General features: G+C 42.6%; 1 protein-coding gene across 1 annotated transcript in view; it reads left to right on the top strand.

Annotated features, from left to right (window-relative positions):
• Nucleotides 1-13,474, top strand: part of LRP1B (LDL receptor related protein 1B) — a 1,871,059-nt gene that overhangs the window by 1,729,243 nt on the left and 128,342 nt on the right. Inside the window, exons 70-71 of the mRNA XM_073545568.1 lie at nt 2,785-2,891; nt 4,600-4,732. Coding sequence (XP_073401669.1) covers nt 2,785-2,891; nt 4,600-4,732 — 240 coding nt within the window. The remainder of the gene's footprint in view (nt 1-2,784; nt 2,892-4,599; nt 4,733-13,474) is intronic.

The following is a 13,474-nucleotide window of genomic DNA, read 5'->3' as shown; positions in this document are numbered from 1 at the left end:
CGACATCACCGCCCATCACTGAAGCTGACTCACAGCATCTTATTGTCTCAAGGTTTTCAGCTTGGAACTTCGCATCATGCCACTGTTCTGGTTGTATTGACAAGATGGATGACAGCAAAGGCTAGTATTGATAATCTTCACTTCTTGAAGGTGAAGAATATTGTGATTTATTATTTTGTTTTTTTCACAGGGAACAAGGGCTTCAATGGATGAGGCGTAAAATTAGTATAATGGTTGTTTATTATTTTCTGTCTTTTACAGGGGACTAGGGCTTCAGTGGAATAGGCATAGGGTGAGTATAACATTGTTTTTTGTTTTTAAATAAATGTGTAAAACAGAGTGTTTTTTTTATTTCAAATAAAGGATTTTATTCTTGCTGTGTGTTTATTTCCAAACTTACTATGGGGTTAGTAATGGGGGTGTCTTATAAACTCCTCTACATTTCCAACCCCTTGGCTTGATGTCTGCTGACTATACAAAGCTGACATGAACCCCAACCCTATTACCTCACTTGCCATTGCACCAGGGCAAGTGGGAAGAGTGAAGCTAAGTGCCAGATTTGGTGCATCTTATGGATGCACCATTTCTGGGGGTGCTGAGGACTGATGTTTGTAGCTTGGGAGGGGGTAATATCTCTGACCTCCCAGGCTATTACTATCAAACCACAGCTGTGTGCTTAGCCTTTGTTCGCTTTAATTTATAGGGGGACCCAAGTCATTTTTTTTCTGGGGTTCCCTGTATATTCACGTGGAAAGGCTAAGCAAACAGCTGTGAGCTGTTATTAATAATCTGCGAACACCATGGGGTAGTGTCCCTTATCCCAGATTATTAGCATCAGCCCCCAGCTGTGGGCTTTCCCTCTGCTGGTTATGAAAACTGCACAGGAGCTTATGCCATTTTTTTCCTTTAATTCTTTATTTTGTAGAGGCGTTACAGTACACAGCTGCTGAATACTACTCCCATCATTGTTGCCTGGTCATGGTAATCACAGGGAGAACAGGCCACAATGATGAGAGTCGCCTGCCACAGCTAGCGCATGGGATCAGCACAAACTGTACGGCTTTTACCAGGCGAGAAGCAGCTGAATACATCTCCCATCATTGTCTTCTGGTGATGCTGATTTCGGTGCAATCAGGAGATGATAATGAGAACTGCCTTTAGCAGCCGGCACCTGGGAACAGCGAGAACTGTACCACTTCCTCCCAGGCACCGGTATGTGTCACGCTGATGACACACGGATGTTATCTGTGTGTCATCAGTGTGCACATGTGCGGCATGCATTTTGTCCATCCTACGCAAAAAAATTTGTCTGAAGGTTTTTCACATGGGAAAAACCTGGCATGTGCTGACCTCCATTGAATACAATGTTTGTGCGTATGTCCATGTTTACGGTCCTTAAAAAATAGACTGCATAGGGACATAAAAAATGGACGTGTGAAGAAGGCCTTAGGCTGGTTTCACATTAGCGTTTTTTAGTGCAGCGCATCATGCGCATCCATTTGCCATGCTCCCCTATGTTTAACATGGGGGCACATGGTCTAGCGTTTGCACGCGTTTGTATACGTTGTTGTGCGCCTGCGTGTTTTTGTAGTTTGCACCTAGGCACGCCAGACGCAATCTGTTGCATGTTTGGGTCCGTCCAGCAGCGTAAAAAAACGCAGGTGCACAAATGCGCCAAAATAACACATTACAGTCTATGGGAACACAGGCGTGCGCATAGACATGCGCACGCCTGCGTTAGAAATCGCATGCGTTTTAAGAGTCAACATGGCTACAAACTGGTTAAATCGCATGCGCCTAAAAAACGCAAATGCATGCAAAACGCATGATGCGTTTTTTTGCATGCGTATCTATTGCGCACGAAGCGCAGTGCTAAAAAATGCTAATGTGAAACTAGCCTTAGACAGTATTGTCTCATGTGCGCTGAGGCATAGCCCTATAAAAAATTTTGAACAAATCAAGAAAAACACTTTTCAACTTTTGAAACAAATTACATTTAGAAGTTTTATTGTTCAAGGCTGAGTTCAGAGCTAAGTGACGGCGTGTCTGTTTTATATGTAAATAAAATACCATTAGTGGTAATGTTTTTTTGAAGTTGAATGAAGTTTACTTCCTTTGTTTTAAAATCAGTTTTGCAAAAGAGCTCATTATAGGATGGTTCTTCATTGCTACATTTGTTTTCCTCTCAACATATAAGGAACCGTGCAGTTTATAAAAGCTTATGAAAAAATTCTGCATTGTATTTTATTGTCTATTCAGGTTTTAAGTTTTGGTAGAATTAGAAGGGACTTCCAGCCCTAAATTCAATTTAAAAAAATGTTTTGTAGTTTTTAAAATGCTTTCTAGATGTCCCCTATACCCGTTGCACACTTTTGTGGCGTTCTTTTACAAAATCGTGTGTCTTTGCATTTTTCGCTCTTTATAGTACCTCGTTATATACATGATCCAAGAAAACCACATTTAAACAAGCACGTCCTCAGCCACATCAGCTTTTCAGTGGATGCGGATGCAATGTTACATTTGATGTCCCGTAATTTTCCCAGACCTAAAGAGAAGTGTGAAATCTACATCAGACGATCAGTGAAATGCCATGAATGTTTGTATTTGATTTGAAATAACAATGGAAACAATGTTGTAACTGATGAAACTTTAGACTTCCACCATTAGACTTCCACCAGCCATAGAACATAGGCACTACCCTCATGCCAGAATAATTAGTAAATTCGCCATTTTTGCAAACTCTGCTCAAAATCAACAAATAGCACATCTATTTTTTTCTTACAGCCTCCCCGACCTGTTCTACCACCGAGTACGTCTGTGACAGTGGTGGGTGCATCTCGGCCTACCTAAGGTGTAATGGTGAATATGACTGTGCCGATGGCTCAGATGAGGTAAGAAGGTTTACCCCTGCATCGGCAACATTGATGCCAATGAGTCTTAAAGTCAAGTTCTCATAAAGTAAATTACAAGAATGTATGCTACATATATATACTGTGTGTGTGTGTATATATATATATGCTACCTTTTGGCAAATTGATAAGTATAATGTCTGTCCAAGCCCGAAGGCTCAAAAAGGCTACCTTCAACAGACTTGATGCTAGTCTGGCAGATTCCAAAGGAACCCCGTTCTTTGCCCCTTAATCCTTGTACAAAGATATGAAGCTACAACGGGGTTCACTGGATTTCTTCAATGAAAGTTCTGCTGGCCGGTGAAGCGAGCCAGCTGCAAAAGAACTTAATGTAACCAGGTCAGAATCAGGTAGGCAGTCAAGGCACAAAATTAGAAGATAAAGAATAGTCAGGTTGCTGTCAGAAAACAGAAAGTCAACAAGCAAACGGGAGCAGATAGCACAAGACAGAACTAGAGAAGAGAAGCTCTAACTGGCAGTGAGAGTCAGAGTATAATGAACACTGTTGCAGACTTTAAACAGAAATCTGCACACATGTTCCAGGGAAACCAGAAGGTCCTAAAGTGTGTGGGGAGAGAGGCAGGGAGCGTACCTGTCGGTGTGAAGGACCTGAAGCACGTGACCTCTGAGGGAGTGGCCGGGGCCAGACAACGAGTAGTGACGGTGACCAGTGAAGCCAGAGAGTAGTCAGGACGTGCCGAAGTCAAGCAAGGAGGTCGGAGCAGTGCCAAAGGATGAAACACAAAGACTTGTCAGGACGTAGCCAGAAGTCAGGAAACTGAAGATATCAGAGAAGTACCAATGGGTCAGAATATAAAGCCGGGGTCAGAACCAGGAACAGACAATCAGCACAGAATCACAAGGCAATACTCAGAACAAGAGGACAGACCGGGTCAAACACTTGAAGGCAGAAACAGACAAAGCAGTATGAAAGCACACCAGGAGCCAGCTACTTAGCCAGGAATGAATGTATCACCGACAAGGAACCCCTGGGAGGGGCGGTTACTTATAGCCCTCCTGGAATCAAAGGGAGGCCACACACAATTAACCCTGCAAGGACAGGAAAGGATATCCCGTTCACAATCATGACACTGAGGTTCAGAGTTTTAAATAGATGACAGCCCTTTTCAGGGCACAAAGAAAGGAGCCAGGAATTAATCCCATTGCTCCTTGATTAAGAAACACCAAAAAACGTAAGAATAAAATAGGCCCACCACACAGCCACCCCGTGACGCCATCAACAAAGTTTTGGTGCCTCCCAGCAACCAAGGTAGAAACAAAAGGAACAGGCACTGGCCTGGATATTACAACAAGAAATTCCGAAACTCTAAAGTTATCCCTACATCTTGGGAGACCTCTTCCTTATGATATGATAGCGCAATATGTTTGTGCTCTTTGGTCTACTAGGATGGCAGACGTGTCATTGTAATATGCTGAAAACTTAGAGATTCTTAAGTCTACTTCCAGAAGCTGGTCAGTGTTTCTGAGAACAGTGGTAAAACATTTACAAGTCGATGGCTTGTTATATGCTGATTTTGCTGCATATTCAGCTCAAAATGTCACTCTTCTCCATAGAACGCTTGCATTGTAGGTGCCTGAACTCTCTACGTTGGTTGCTGTTCTTCATTGCAATTCTTATGCTATTGTCACAGGTCAGACTCAACTTTTTTCTTATTTTTCAATTCCTTAGGTTGATTGTGTGACTGACTGTAAAGAAAACCAGTTCCGATGCCGAAATAAGGCTTATTGTATCCCAATACGGTGGCTCTGCGACGACGTCCATGACTGTGTAGATGGCAGCGATGAAGATAACTGTGAGAGAGGTTAGAAGTCTTATTCCCCGTCCTGAAATCAAATCCGCTCTTGTGTATCTCATTTGCTGTCTGCTCTAATAAACTAGTAACACCCATGTGCACTATCAGGCTGATAAATGCAATGCTGTGTGAACATGCCATGGACCATCGCGACCCATCTTCATCTGCTTAAAACGACAGGACTTTTCCTTTGCAAAGCACCGCTTTCCCTTGGCATTATTTAGTGGATTTATGCCTTTATGGTTTTTTGATGAGAGCAGCACGATAAGGCTCATCAGGATAAGTCATTCTACGGTTCTTAAATACGTTGTTACATCGAGAAATTTATACAATACATTACAAAGTGTATTTATAGAGCATGATGATGGCTTTTAGTTGTATCTTTTCTCAAAGATATGATGGAGAAATGGAGAGAGCTTAGAGGGAAATTTCTAACAGAGATAGTTGATAACTTATGGATGGGTGGAGGTTTGTCTGCTGAAATCACCATCAGTCTCGAAGACGGAACTCTGAAATTCCATGCTAAGTTCATTATTTCTCTACAGCAGTAGATACATTACTCACCATTTTTTTGCAGTTCCATAGAAAATGAGTCTTGTGATGGTATGTAGGTACGTGTGCCGACTGAGGGGTGGTCCTTTTGCGCTGTGAACAGACTGGAGACAGAAACTACGTTCAACAGGTCTTCTTTATTGGTCATCCTCCCGACGACCACAGCAACACGACAGCCTCCATACACACAGGCCCGGGTACCTTTCACCTTCCTGCTTTCCTTTGTAGTGACGTCCCTCGTGGTTCTATCGCTGTGGCTGCCCTAGGCCTACCACCACAGCGCTTCGCCTGTCCGAGTCCATCTGCCTGGTACCCCCGGGCTTCCTCTGTCCTGCGGCTATCCTGTTAGGGCCACCCCCTGACCGTCTCTCCTTCCAGTCCCCTCTGGAGCGCTTCCTCTTTTCGTCTCTTCTTCCTCCAGTCTCTTCCTTTGCTCAGCTCCTCCCCCTGGACTGGCTTCCTTCTGGAACTCTCTCTCCCTTTTTATTCCCCTCCTTGGGAATTCCCCCTCTCGAGTTCCCGTATCTCCGCCCACCATGACTATGCAGTTTCCTAGCCTTAAGCTGCTGTTAAGCCCTTTCCTCATTGTTCTCTATCTCCATCTTGTGGCCAAATCTTAGTACTGCACATCTCCTTTTCCTGCTGTTCTTTGTCTCCGCCTAACGGCCAAAGCCCAGTACTTCACCATCTTCCAGTATTTCTAGCTGTCTCCCCACATGTATACACCAGTTCATGTCCAGTATATTTACGGCACATCTCACATTCACTTTCCTACTTCAGACAGGTCCATAGGTCAGTCCACTTCCCTACAGGTACGCGGCACTCCATTCTGGCCAAGTCCTTCAGAAACCTGTTATTGGGAGACGTGGAAGTCCCATTTATTGGACCTTAAATGATTCGAAACTTCAGGGGTCTTAGCTTTTGCTGGTTCCATCACATTTGCAGCTGGGTACTGAGAACCTCTGAATTGTAATTAGCAAAGACATAGAAATCTCATCTAAGTATCATTAAAAGATTATAGACGGTTAAACAATCACTGCCAGACCCTTCATCACCTTCTCCAAAATTTACAATGCAAAACTCGATTACTGATATTTACTATCCAGTTTAAAGGGAATGTATCCCCTATATTGTTTCTACTAATTAAAACCAGATAACGAAGGATATTTGTATGTTATTCCTTTTATTTTATAAAGGGAGATTTTATTAGAATCTATTTTGTGCACACGATTATGGGATGGCCATATTGTCTGAGCTGCGATTGATAGCAATCAAAAATTTGCTCTGCAGCAGCCACATAAACCATAGGAGAGTAAGACTGCAATTGTGTGTTGCCTTCTATGATAGAAAGAGCTGTGGACATGCTCTTTGGCCTGTGCAAAGGTCATTGAGTAAGGAGTCGGAGGAGGAGAATTGTGAGTGGTGGATCCGAGGTTATCCACAGTATTTATAAGTTTTACCTATTACTGTTTGACCCTATTATGGGAATCAGAGTAAAAACTGCAAGATTTCAGTATTTATTTTGTATAATGAAAGTTTGGTGGGAAACAATACATCGAAATGCCTTAAGAAATGTATTTACACGAAAAAATAAACAAATAATATGTCCGTTTCTGATTACAAGTTTCCTTCATGTCAGAATGTGTCATTAACTATTCAAAAAAGCTATAAATGATGGAGTCACAAACTTGCCCTAAAGTTTGCAGTTTTTGTCAACAAATTAAAAATTTTAAAATAGACAAACAATAGTCTCCAGGAAAACAAAAGTTAGTTAAAATGTTGGTTAATTCCCATCATGCTCCATAATGTACTATTATTTCATGGAACGGGTGTGAGCATATGGAGCGGACTCACCCCACACAGGATAGGAACGGGGTGTATTATACAGTCAGGACTCAAGAGTAACTGCAGCGATTCCAGAGGTGCCTCTATACAGGTTATGTGGTCCCTGAATTCTAATACGTATCACATCAGCCAGGGTGGAGGGGACCTGCTGAAGGCCGCATTTGCTGCCATTGTTTTTCGCCTATGAAGACCGGTCACTGGCTGGACTTCATAGAAGACCTTTGATTTACTATAGTACAAAAAAGATTGATTGCAGGTTCGCGTTCCCTACAGGAAGTGTAAAACAAAATGTAAAATAAAAAAAAACAAACTAATTTTGCAGTTGCTATGAGAAGTTAAAACATATGGAAAAGGACAAATATTTTATATTACAGGTAACCTGTCAACTCAGAGAATTCTATTTATATGTGGAGATAGGGTTAATTTGTTAAGTAGCATTAAAATACTTCATGGATGCCTTACTGAAAGTGAGGCTACTGGGAAAAAAATAACTTATCTCCTCCCAGGAGCTGACAGCTTTCAGTCATGGGGCGCGCACAGACTGGCTACAGTCACCACTCACAGCGCCACTTACTATACTGTAAGCGGTGACTGTAAGCACATCCTGGCACTATGCAAAGCGAGCTGTCAATCTAAGTTCCATGGCGTGCTTACAGCCACCGTGTGCAATATACTGATCGGTGCTCTAAACGGTGACTTTAATTTACTGTGTCTGTGCACGCCCCATAACTGAAAGCTGGCAGCTCCTGGGAGGAGATACATTAATATTCTTCCGGTGGTCCCACTTTCAGTAAGGCGGCCATAAAGCATTATAATGTTACTTACCTGCAGATTAACCCTATATCTGCTGGAAAATAGCGATTTCCGTGGTGACCATTTCCCTTTCAACACCTGCTAATGGCTGGTATATACACTCACTGGCCACTTTATTAGGTACACCATGCTAGTAACGGGTTGGACCCCCTTTTGCCTTCAGAACTGCCTCAATTCTTCGTGGCAGAGATTCAACAAGGTGCTGGAAGCATTCCTCAGAGATTTTGGACCATATTGACATGATGGCATCACACAGTTGGCGCAGATTTGTCGGCTGCACATCCCTGATGCGAATCTCCCGTTCCACCACATCCCAAAGATGCTCTATTGGATTGAGATCTGGTGACTGAGGAGGCCATTTGAGTACAGTGAACTCATTGTCATGTTCAAGAAACCAATCTGAGATGAATCGAGCTTTATGACATGGCGCATTATCCTGCTGAAAGTAGCCATCAGATGCCTGTTCTTAGCTGAGAGGAGTGGTACCCAGTGTGGTCTTCTGCTGCTGTAGCCCATCTGCCTCAAAGTTCGACGCACTGTGCGTTCAGAGATGCTCTTCTGCCTACCTTGGTTGTAACGGGTGGCAATTTGAGTCACTGTTGCCTTTCTATCAGCTCGAACCAGTCTGCCCATTCTCCTCTGACCTCTGGCATCAACAAGGCATTTCCGGCCACAGAACTGCCGCTCACTGGATTTTTTTTCTTTTTCGGACCATTCTCTGTAAACCCTAGAGATGGTTGTGCGTGAAAATCCCAGTAGATCAGCAGTTTCTGAAATTCTCAGACCAGCCCTTCTGGCACCAACAATCATGCCACGTTCAAAGGCACTCAAATCACCTTTCTTCCCCATACTGATGCTCGGTTTGAACTGCAGGAGATTGTCTTGACCATGTCTACATGCCTAAATGCACTGAGTTGCCGCCATGTGATTGGCTGATTAGAAATTAAGTCTTAACACACAGTTGGACAGGTGTACCTAATAAAGTGGCCAGTGAGTGTACAGTTATAAGATGTAACTATAAGTTTGTATATTTAATTACTTTGACGCATATCGCTCCACTGATTTGCGTAACTTAGACCGGCGTTTTTTTTCCATAAATGTGCGCTCTTGAGTTTACGCTGTGCAGTATTGTTCTGCATAATAGGAGTCCCTGCTGCTGTATCCACTTTGTCCTTTTGCGATTTCCCATTTCCATTTCATGCACTATAGCAAAGAAAACAAAACAGGATATTATAGAAAAAGGAAAAAAAGAAGAAACAAGAAAAAAAAATGCTTCACCTTTCCATGTCTTTTCCAGCTGCAATAAAATAACGCTTGTTGACAGCCACTGACCGCGCTGAAAATATGCTCAATTGCTCCCAAGTCCTTGTGATAGAAAAACTTAAGACTCCGAGCAGCGCAGCCTATGGTTTCACAAAGCAAAAAGAGGACATTGAGCTAACATTAAAAGCCAAATAGGCAAAAAATTGGAATAAAAAAAGAACCTCGAGAGATTTCACTTCAATAAACAAAAACACATAGGGAACGCTGAATCAGTAATATTTCTCAATCCATTCACTGGAAATTACACAAGAATAAAAATCATTCCACAGTTTTTCATTATACGGAACGACATAACTGCCGTTCATTGGAAAGATTGCCGTCGGGGCAGCTGTATAAATTCCATAATGCATCCGAACAGCTGTGATTGCCCTGACATTTACTAGTCTCAGGTTTTCATCCAAAATATAGTTGTTTTAGCAGGAATGGCTGTGATTATATTTTATGATGGCCATTGTTCAAATGTAACTGACTTTCCATTAAAAGTACTTTATAAAACTCACAGCAGTTTTAAAGTTGTTGTTACATCAGGGACATTTCTGGCATACACATCGATGGGACCCAAATCTATCTTGAGATCGAAGCCCCATCATTCATGGCTGTGAATGTAGAGGTGTCTGCGCATGCGCCGATCTCTCTCTCTTTACTTGAAAGTTTTTGACGTTTTCTGTGTAGATATTTGGAATTGCCATACGAGTGAGTGGAAAGAGCTGTCCATGAAGGAAAATAGAAGCCTCTTCTCTTTTAAGTGAAGAGTTTTTGCCACCCGCTCAGACGTTTGTCATAACTCCCATAAAAGTAAATGAAGAGAGTGCACATGCACAAGAGGCCACTGGGTAGTGGAGCTGACTGAGCATACGCAGCTCTTCCTATTCACTTGAGAGTTGTTGAGAGAGAGAGCAGCCCAGGTATCCATTATTTTCAATGAGGTTAGGGTTCTGATAGAAGTTCTGCTATTGTTCTGGTACCCTTAACTGAACTTTTTAAAAAGTTTGGGTTAGGTACCAGAACCCGAATTTCCAACCATCCCAACTAGTTAAAAAAAAGTTGAGCAAGCAAAAACTCTGAGAGAGCTGCTCACGAGGAGGCCATAATCTCACACACATGTAGAGTTCTTTCCATTCACTTGTAAGGCATTTCTGAAAAACTGCTGACAACTCTCAAGCTAACGATGAGAGATGAACATGCATGGCCACATCTCTATGCCTGACTATACATAATGAGGCCTCGATTTCAAACACAGGTGCAGCTTTCTCCATTAACTTGAATCAATGCTGCTCATTCAGCAGTTTTGTTTATTAAACTTACATAAATGAAAATGGAAAAAGTGGATAAATGCACGAGATTGAGACCTCGTAGTGTGTCACCCGTAGTCAGGAGGTGGCCATGTATTTGCTTGAGACTTATTGCTTGCTCAGTAGTTTTTGGGTCTCCTATATAAGCGAATAGAAAGAAATGCACATCCACAGCCACCTGTCCATTCTACTGTGGTGAACTTCAAAGCCCCGATCTCATGGTATAGGCCCAGTCCACCTTAAAATGGTTCCAAGATATAACAAATAGTGCACTGCGCTAAAGCTGCTGCTGTATAGATAAAGGAATGTCAATGATTAGAAATAGAAAAAGAGCGGCATACAAATGATGTCCTGCCTACCTTCGATCAGAGCGGTGCTTCGATAACAAAGAGTCCCGAGCGCCGGAGCAGGAGGACGTGATCTAACCGGTCACCCAGTCCACGCCCCTTCCACTCTCCGACACTGTCAGCGGCATTCTCCAGCCGGTGCACGCCGCGTGTACTCAGATTCTGGGGAGGGTAGGTGGGTGCCATCCAGGGGAGGACGCTCTCCGGTCCCCAGCCTCCCTCCATCTGGTACACTTAACACTTTCCACGTGTCGGCATGATCCTGTGTGATCACCAGTGTCCGGTTAGATCACGTCGTCCTGCTCCAGCACTCAGGACTCTTTGTTATCGAAGCACCGCTCTGATCGAAGGTAGGCAGGACATCATTTGTATGCTGCTCTTTTTCTATTTCTAATCATTGACATTCCTTTATCTATACAGCAGCAACTTTAGCGCAGTGCACTATTTGTTATATCTTGGTATCATTTTTATTGCCAGTTATCTGCACAGTAACAGCTTGAGCACTTGCAGCTTCAGCAGTTACTGCTGGGAGCGCCGGTGTATTGCGGTGATATTTACACCTTAAAATGGTTGTTAAAACACATGTACAGTATAAGGAAGAGACATTTGTTTTGGATCCACCCTCTAGGGAGCAAATATAGCAGTCACATCCAGGCCCTGGTGTCACAGAGGTCCCCAAGGTCCTTTTGCTACACAGGAATACAACAAATGGCAGGTAGACCAGGAGCAGAGTTATACGTTTAATTTGAGGCTAAAGTAGAGTTTTTAATAAGAATATGGATTAAATAGCCAAGGTGCAAGTGCCTGAGGGTATGTCTGTTAACTACTGTCCTCCGTGTTATCAGCGCATCACCCATTAGGCTTTCTTCAAAAAGGAGTTGTATTGTCTTCTTCAGGAAACTTGTTGGCAGAAGTCATCTATAAATTAGGTGTTCTCCAAGAGTGACTAAGAAACGTACATATTTCTAGGTTTGAAACGCCTAGGATTTTTTTGCAGGATGCCCTATTTTTAAACTTTCCTATCTTTTTAATGGATTAATAAAGCTCTTTTTATTACTTGGAGAATTTGGAGATTGAGCCCTGGACAATATAACTGTTTTTTTCATGTTCTCTAAGAGTACAGTTAGTTGGAGAGGACCTCTAAATGTGGGCAATTACAAGACAGTACATGCCATAAACTAAGGAGACCATACAGAGTCATCTAGACACACTTCCCTTCCCCCAAAAGTCTTGTAAGTAACACTAAAAGGGAATATGTAAAATTACATTGTTCGTAATCCACTTCTTTTGTTAAATGGGCTAAAACTTCCCATACACTTACCAAAGATAAAAACGGGTTAAGATGGTCGTCTCAGGACTTTTTGACCAACCGGTAATTGTAAATGCTTTATAATCATTTATGATGTCCAAAGACAAATTATTGTCTTCCAAAACTAGGATGTCAAGTTGCATTTTTAAGCCCTCTTTGGTATGGAATGATTGACCCTCCAAATATATTTTAAAATATTTTCCTATTGATTTCTATTGGAATGCCACTTTGCTGTTCATATGTTCAATCTTTTGAGTGTTTGATTCCCCTAATGTCCTGTGGTAAGAAAAGAAAGTACATGTCACTTTTTTCTTTTTTAAGCAGCTACAAACAGTTCAATCAAAAGGGTCAAAAAATGCTACAACAAAATAAAACTCCTAAAAAAAGGTTCTAAAACTCCCCCAAAAGAAGGAACATTTCCTGAAGTGGGTTCCAGTACAAAACTCATTGTTTTTGACCACCTCTAAAAAGCTTACTGTGCACACAGCTTTAGAATATACACTCACTGGCCACTTTATTAGGTACACCTGTCCAACTGTGTGTTAAGACTTAATTTCTAATCAGCCAATCACATGGCGGCAACTCAGTGCATTTAGGCATGTAGACATGGTCAAGACAATCTCCTGCAGTTCAAACCGAGCATCAGTATGGGGAAGAAAGGTGATTTGAGTGCCTTTGAACGTGGCATGATTGTTGGTGCCAGAAGGGCTGGTCTGAGAATTTCAGAAACTGCTGATCTACTGGGATTTTCACGCACAACCATCTCTAGGGTTTACAGAGAATGGTCCGAAAAAGAAAAAAAATCCAGTGAGCGGCAGTTCTGTGGCCGGAAATGCCATGTTGATGCCAGAGGTCAGAGGAGAATGGGCAGACTGGTTCGAGCTGATAGAAAGGCAACAGTGACTCAAATTGCCACCCGTTACAACCAAGGTAGGCAGAAGAGCATCTCTGAACGCACAGTGCGTCGAACTTTGAGGCAGATGGGCTACAGCAGCAGAAGACCACACTGGGTACCACTCCTCTCAGCTAAGAACAGGAAACTGAGGCTACAATTTGCACAAGCTCATCGAAATTGGACAGTAGAAGATTGGAAAAACGTTGCCTGGTCTGATGAGTCTCAATTTCTGCTGCGACATTCAGATGGTAGGGTCAGAATTTGGCGTAAACAACATGAAAGCATGGATCCATCCTGCCTTGTATCAACGGTTCAGGCTGGTGGTGGTGGTGTCATGGTGTGGGGAATTTTTTCTGGGCACTCTTTGGGCCCCTT

This window comes from Dendrobates tinctorius, unplaced genomic scaffold (assembly GCF_039654945.1).
Source record: "Dendrobates tinctorius isolate UK_male_01 unplaced genomic scaffold, ASM3965494v1 ptg000143l, whole genome shotgun sequence".
In the NCBI taxonomy this organism is placed as follows: Eukaryota; Metazoa; Chordata; class Amphibia; order Anura; family Dendrobatidae; genus Dendrobates; species Dendrobates tinctorius.
This window is presented reverse-complemented; position numbering and strand designations above follow the sequence as displayed.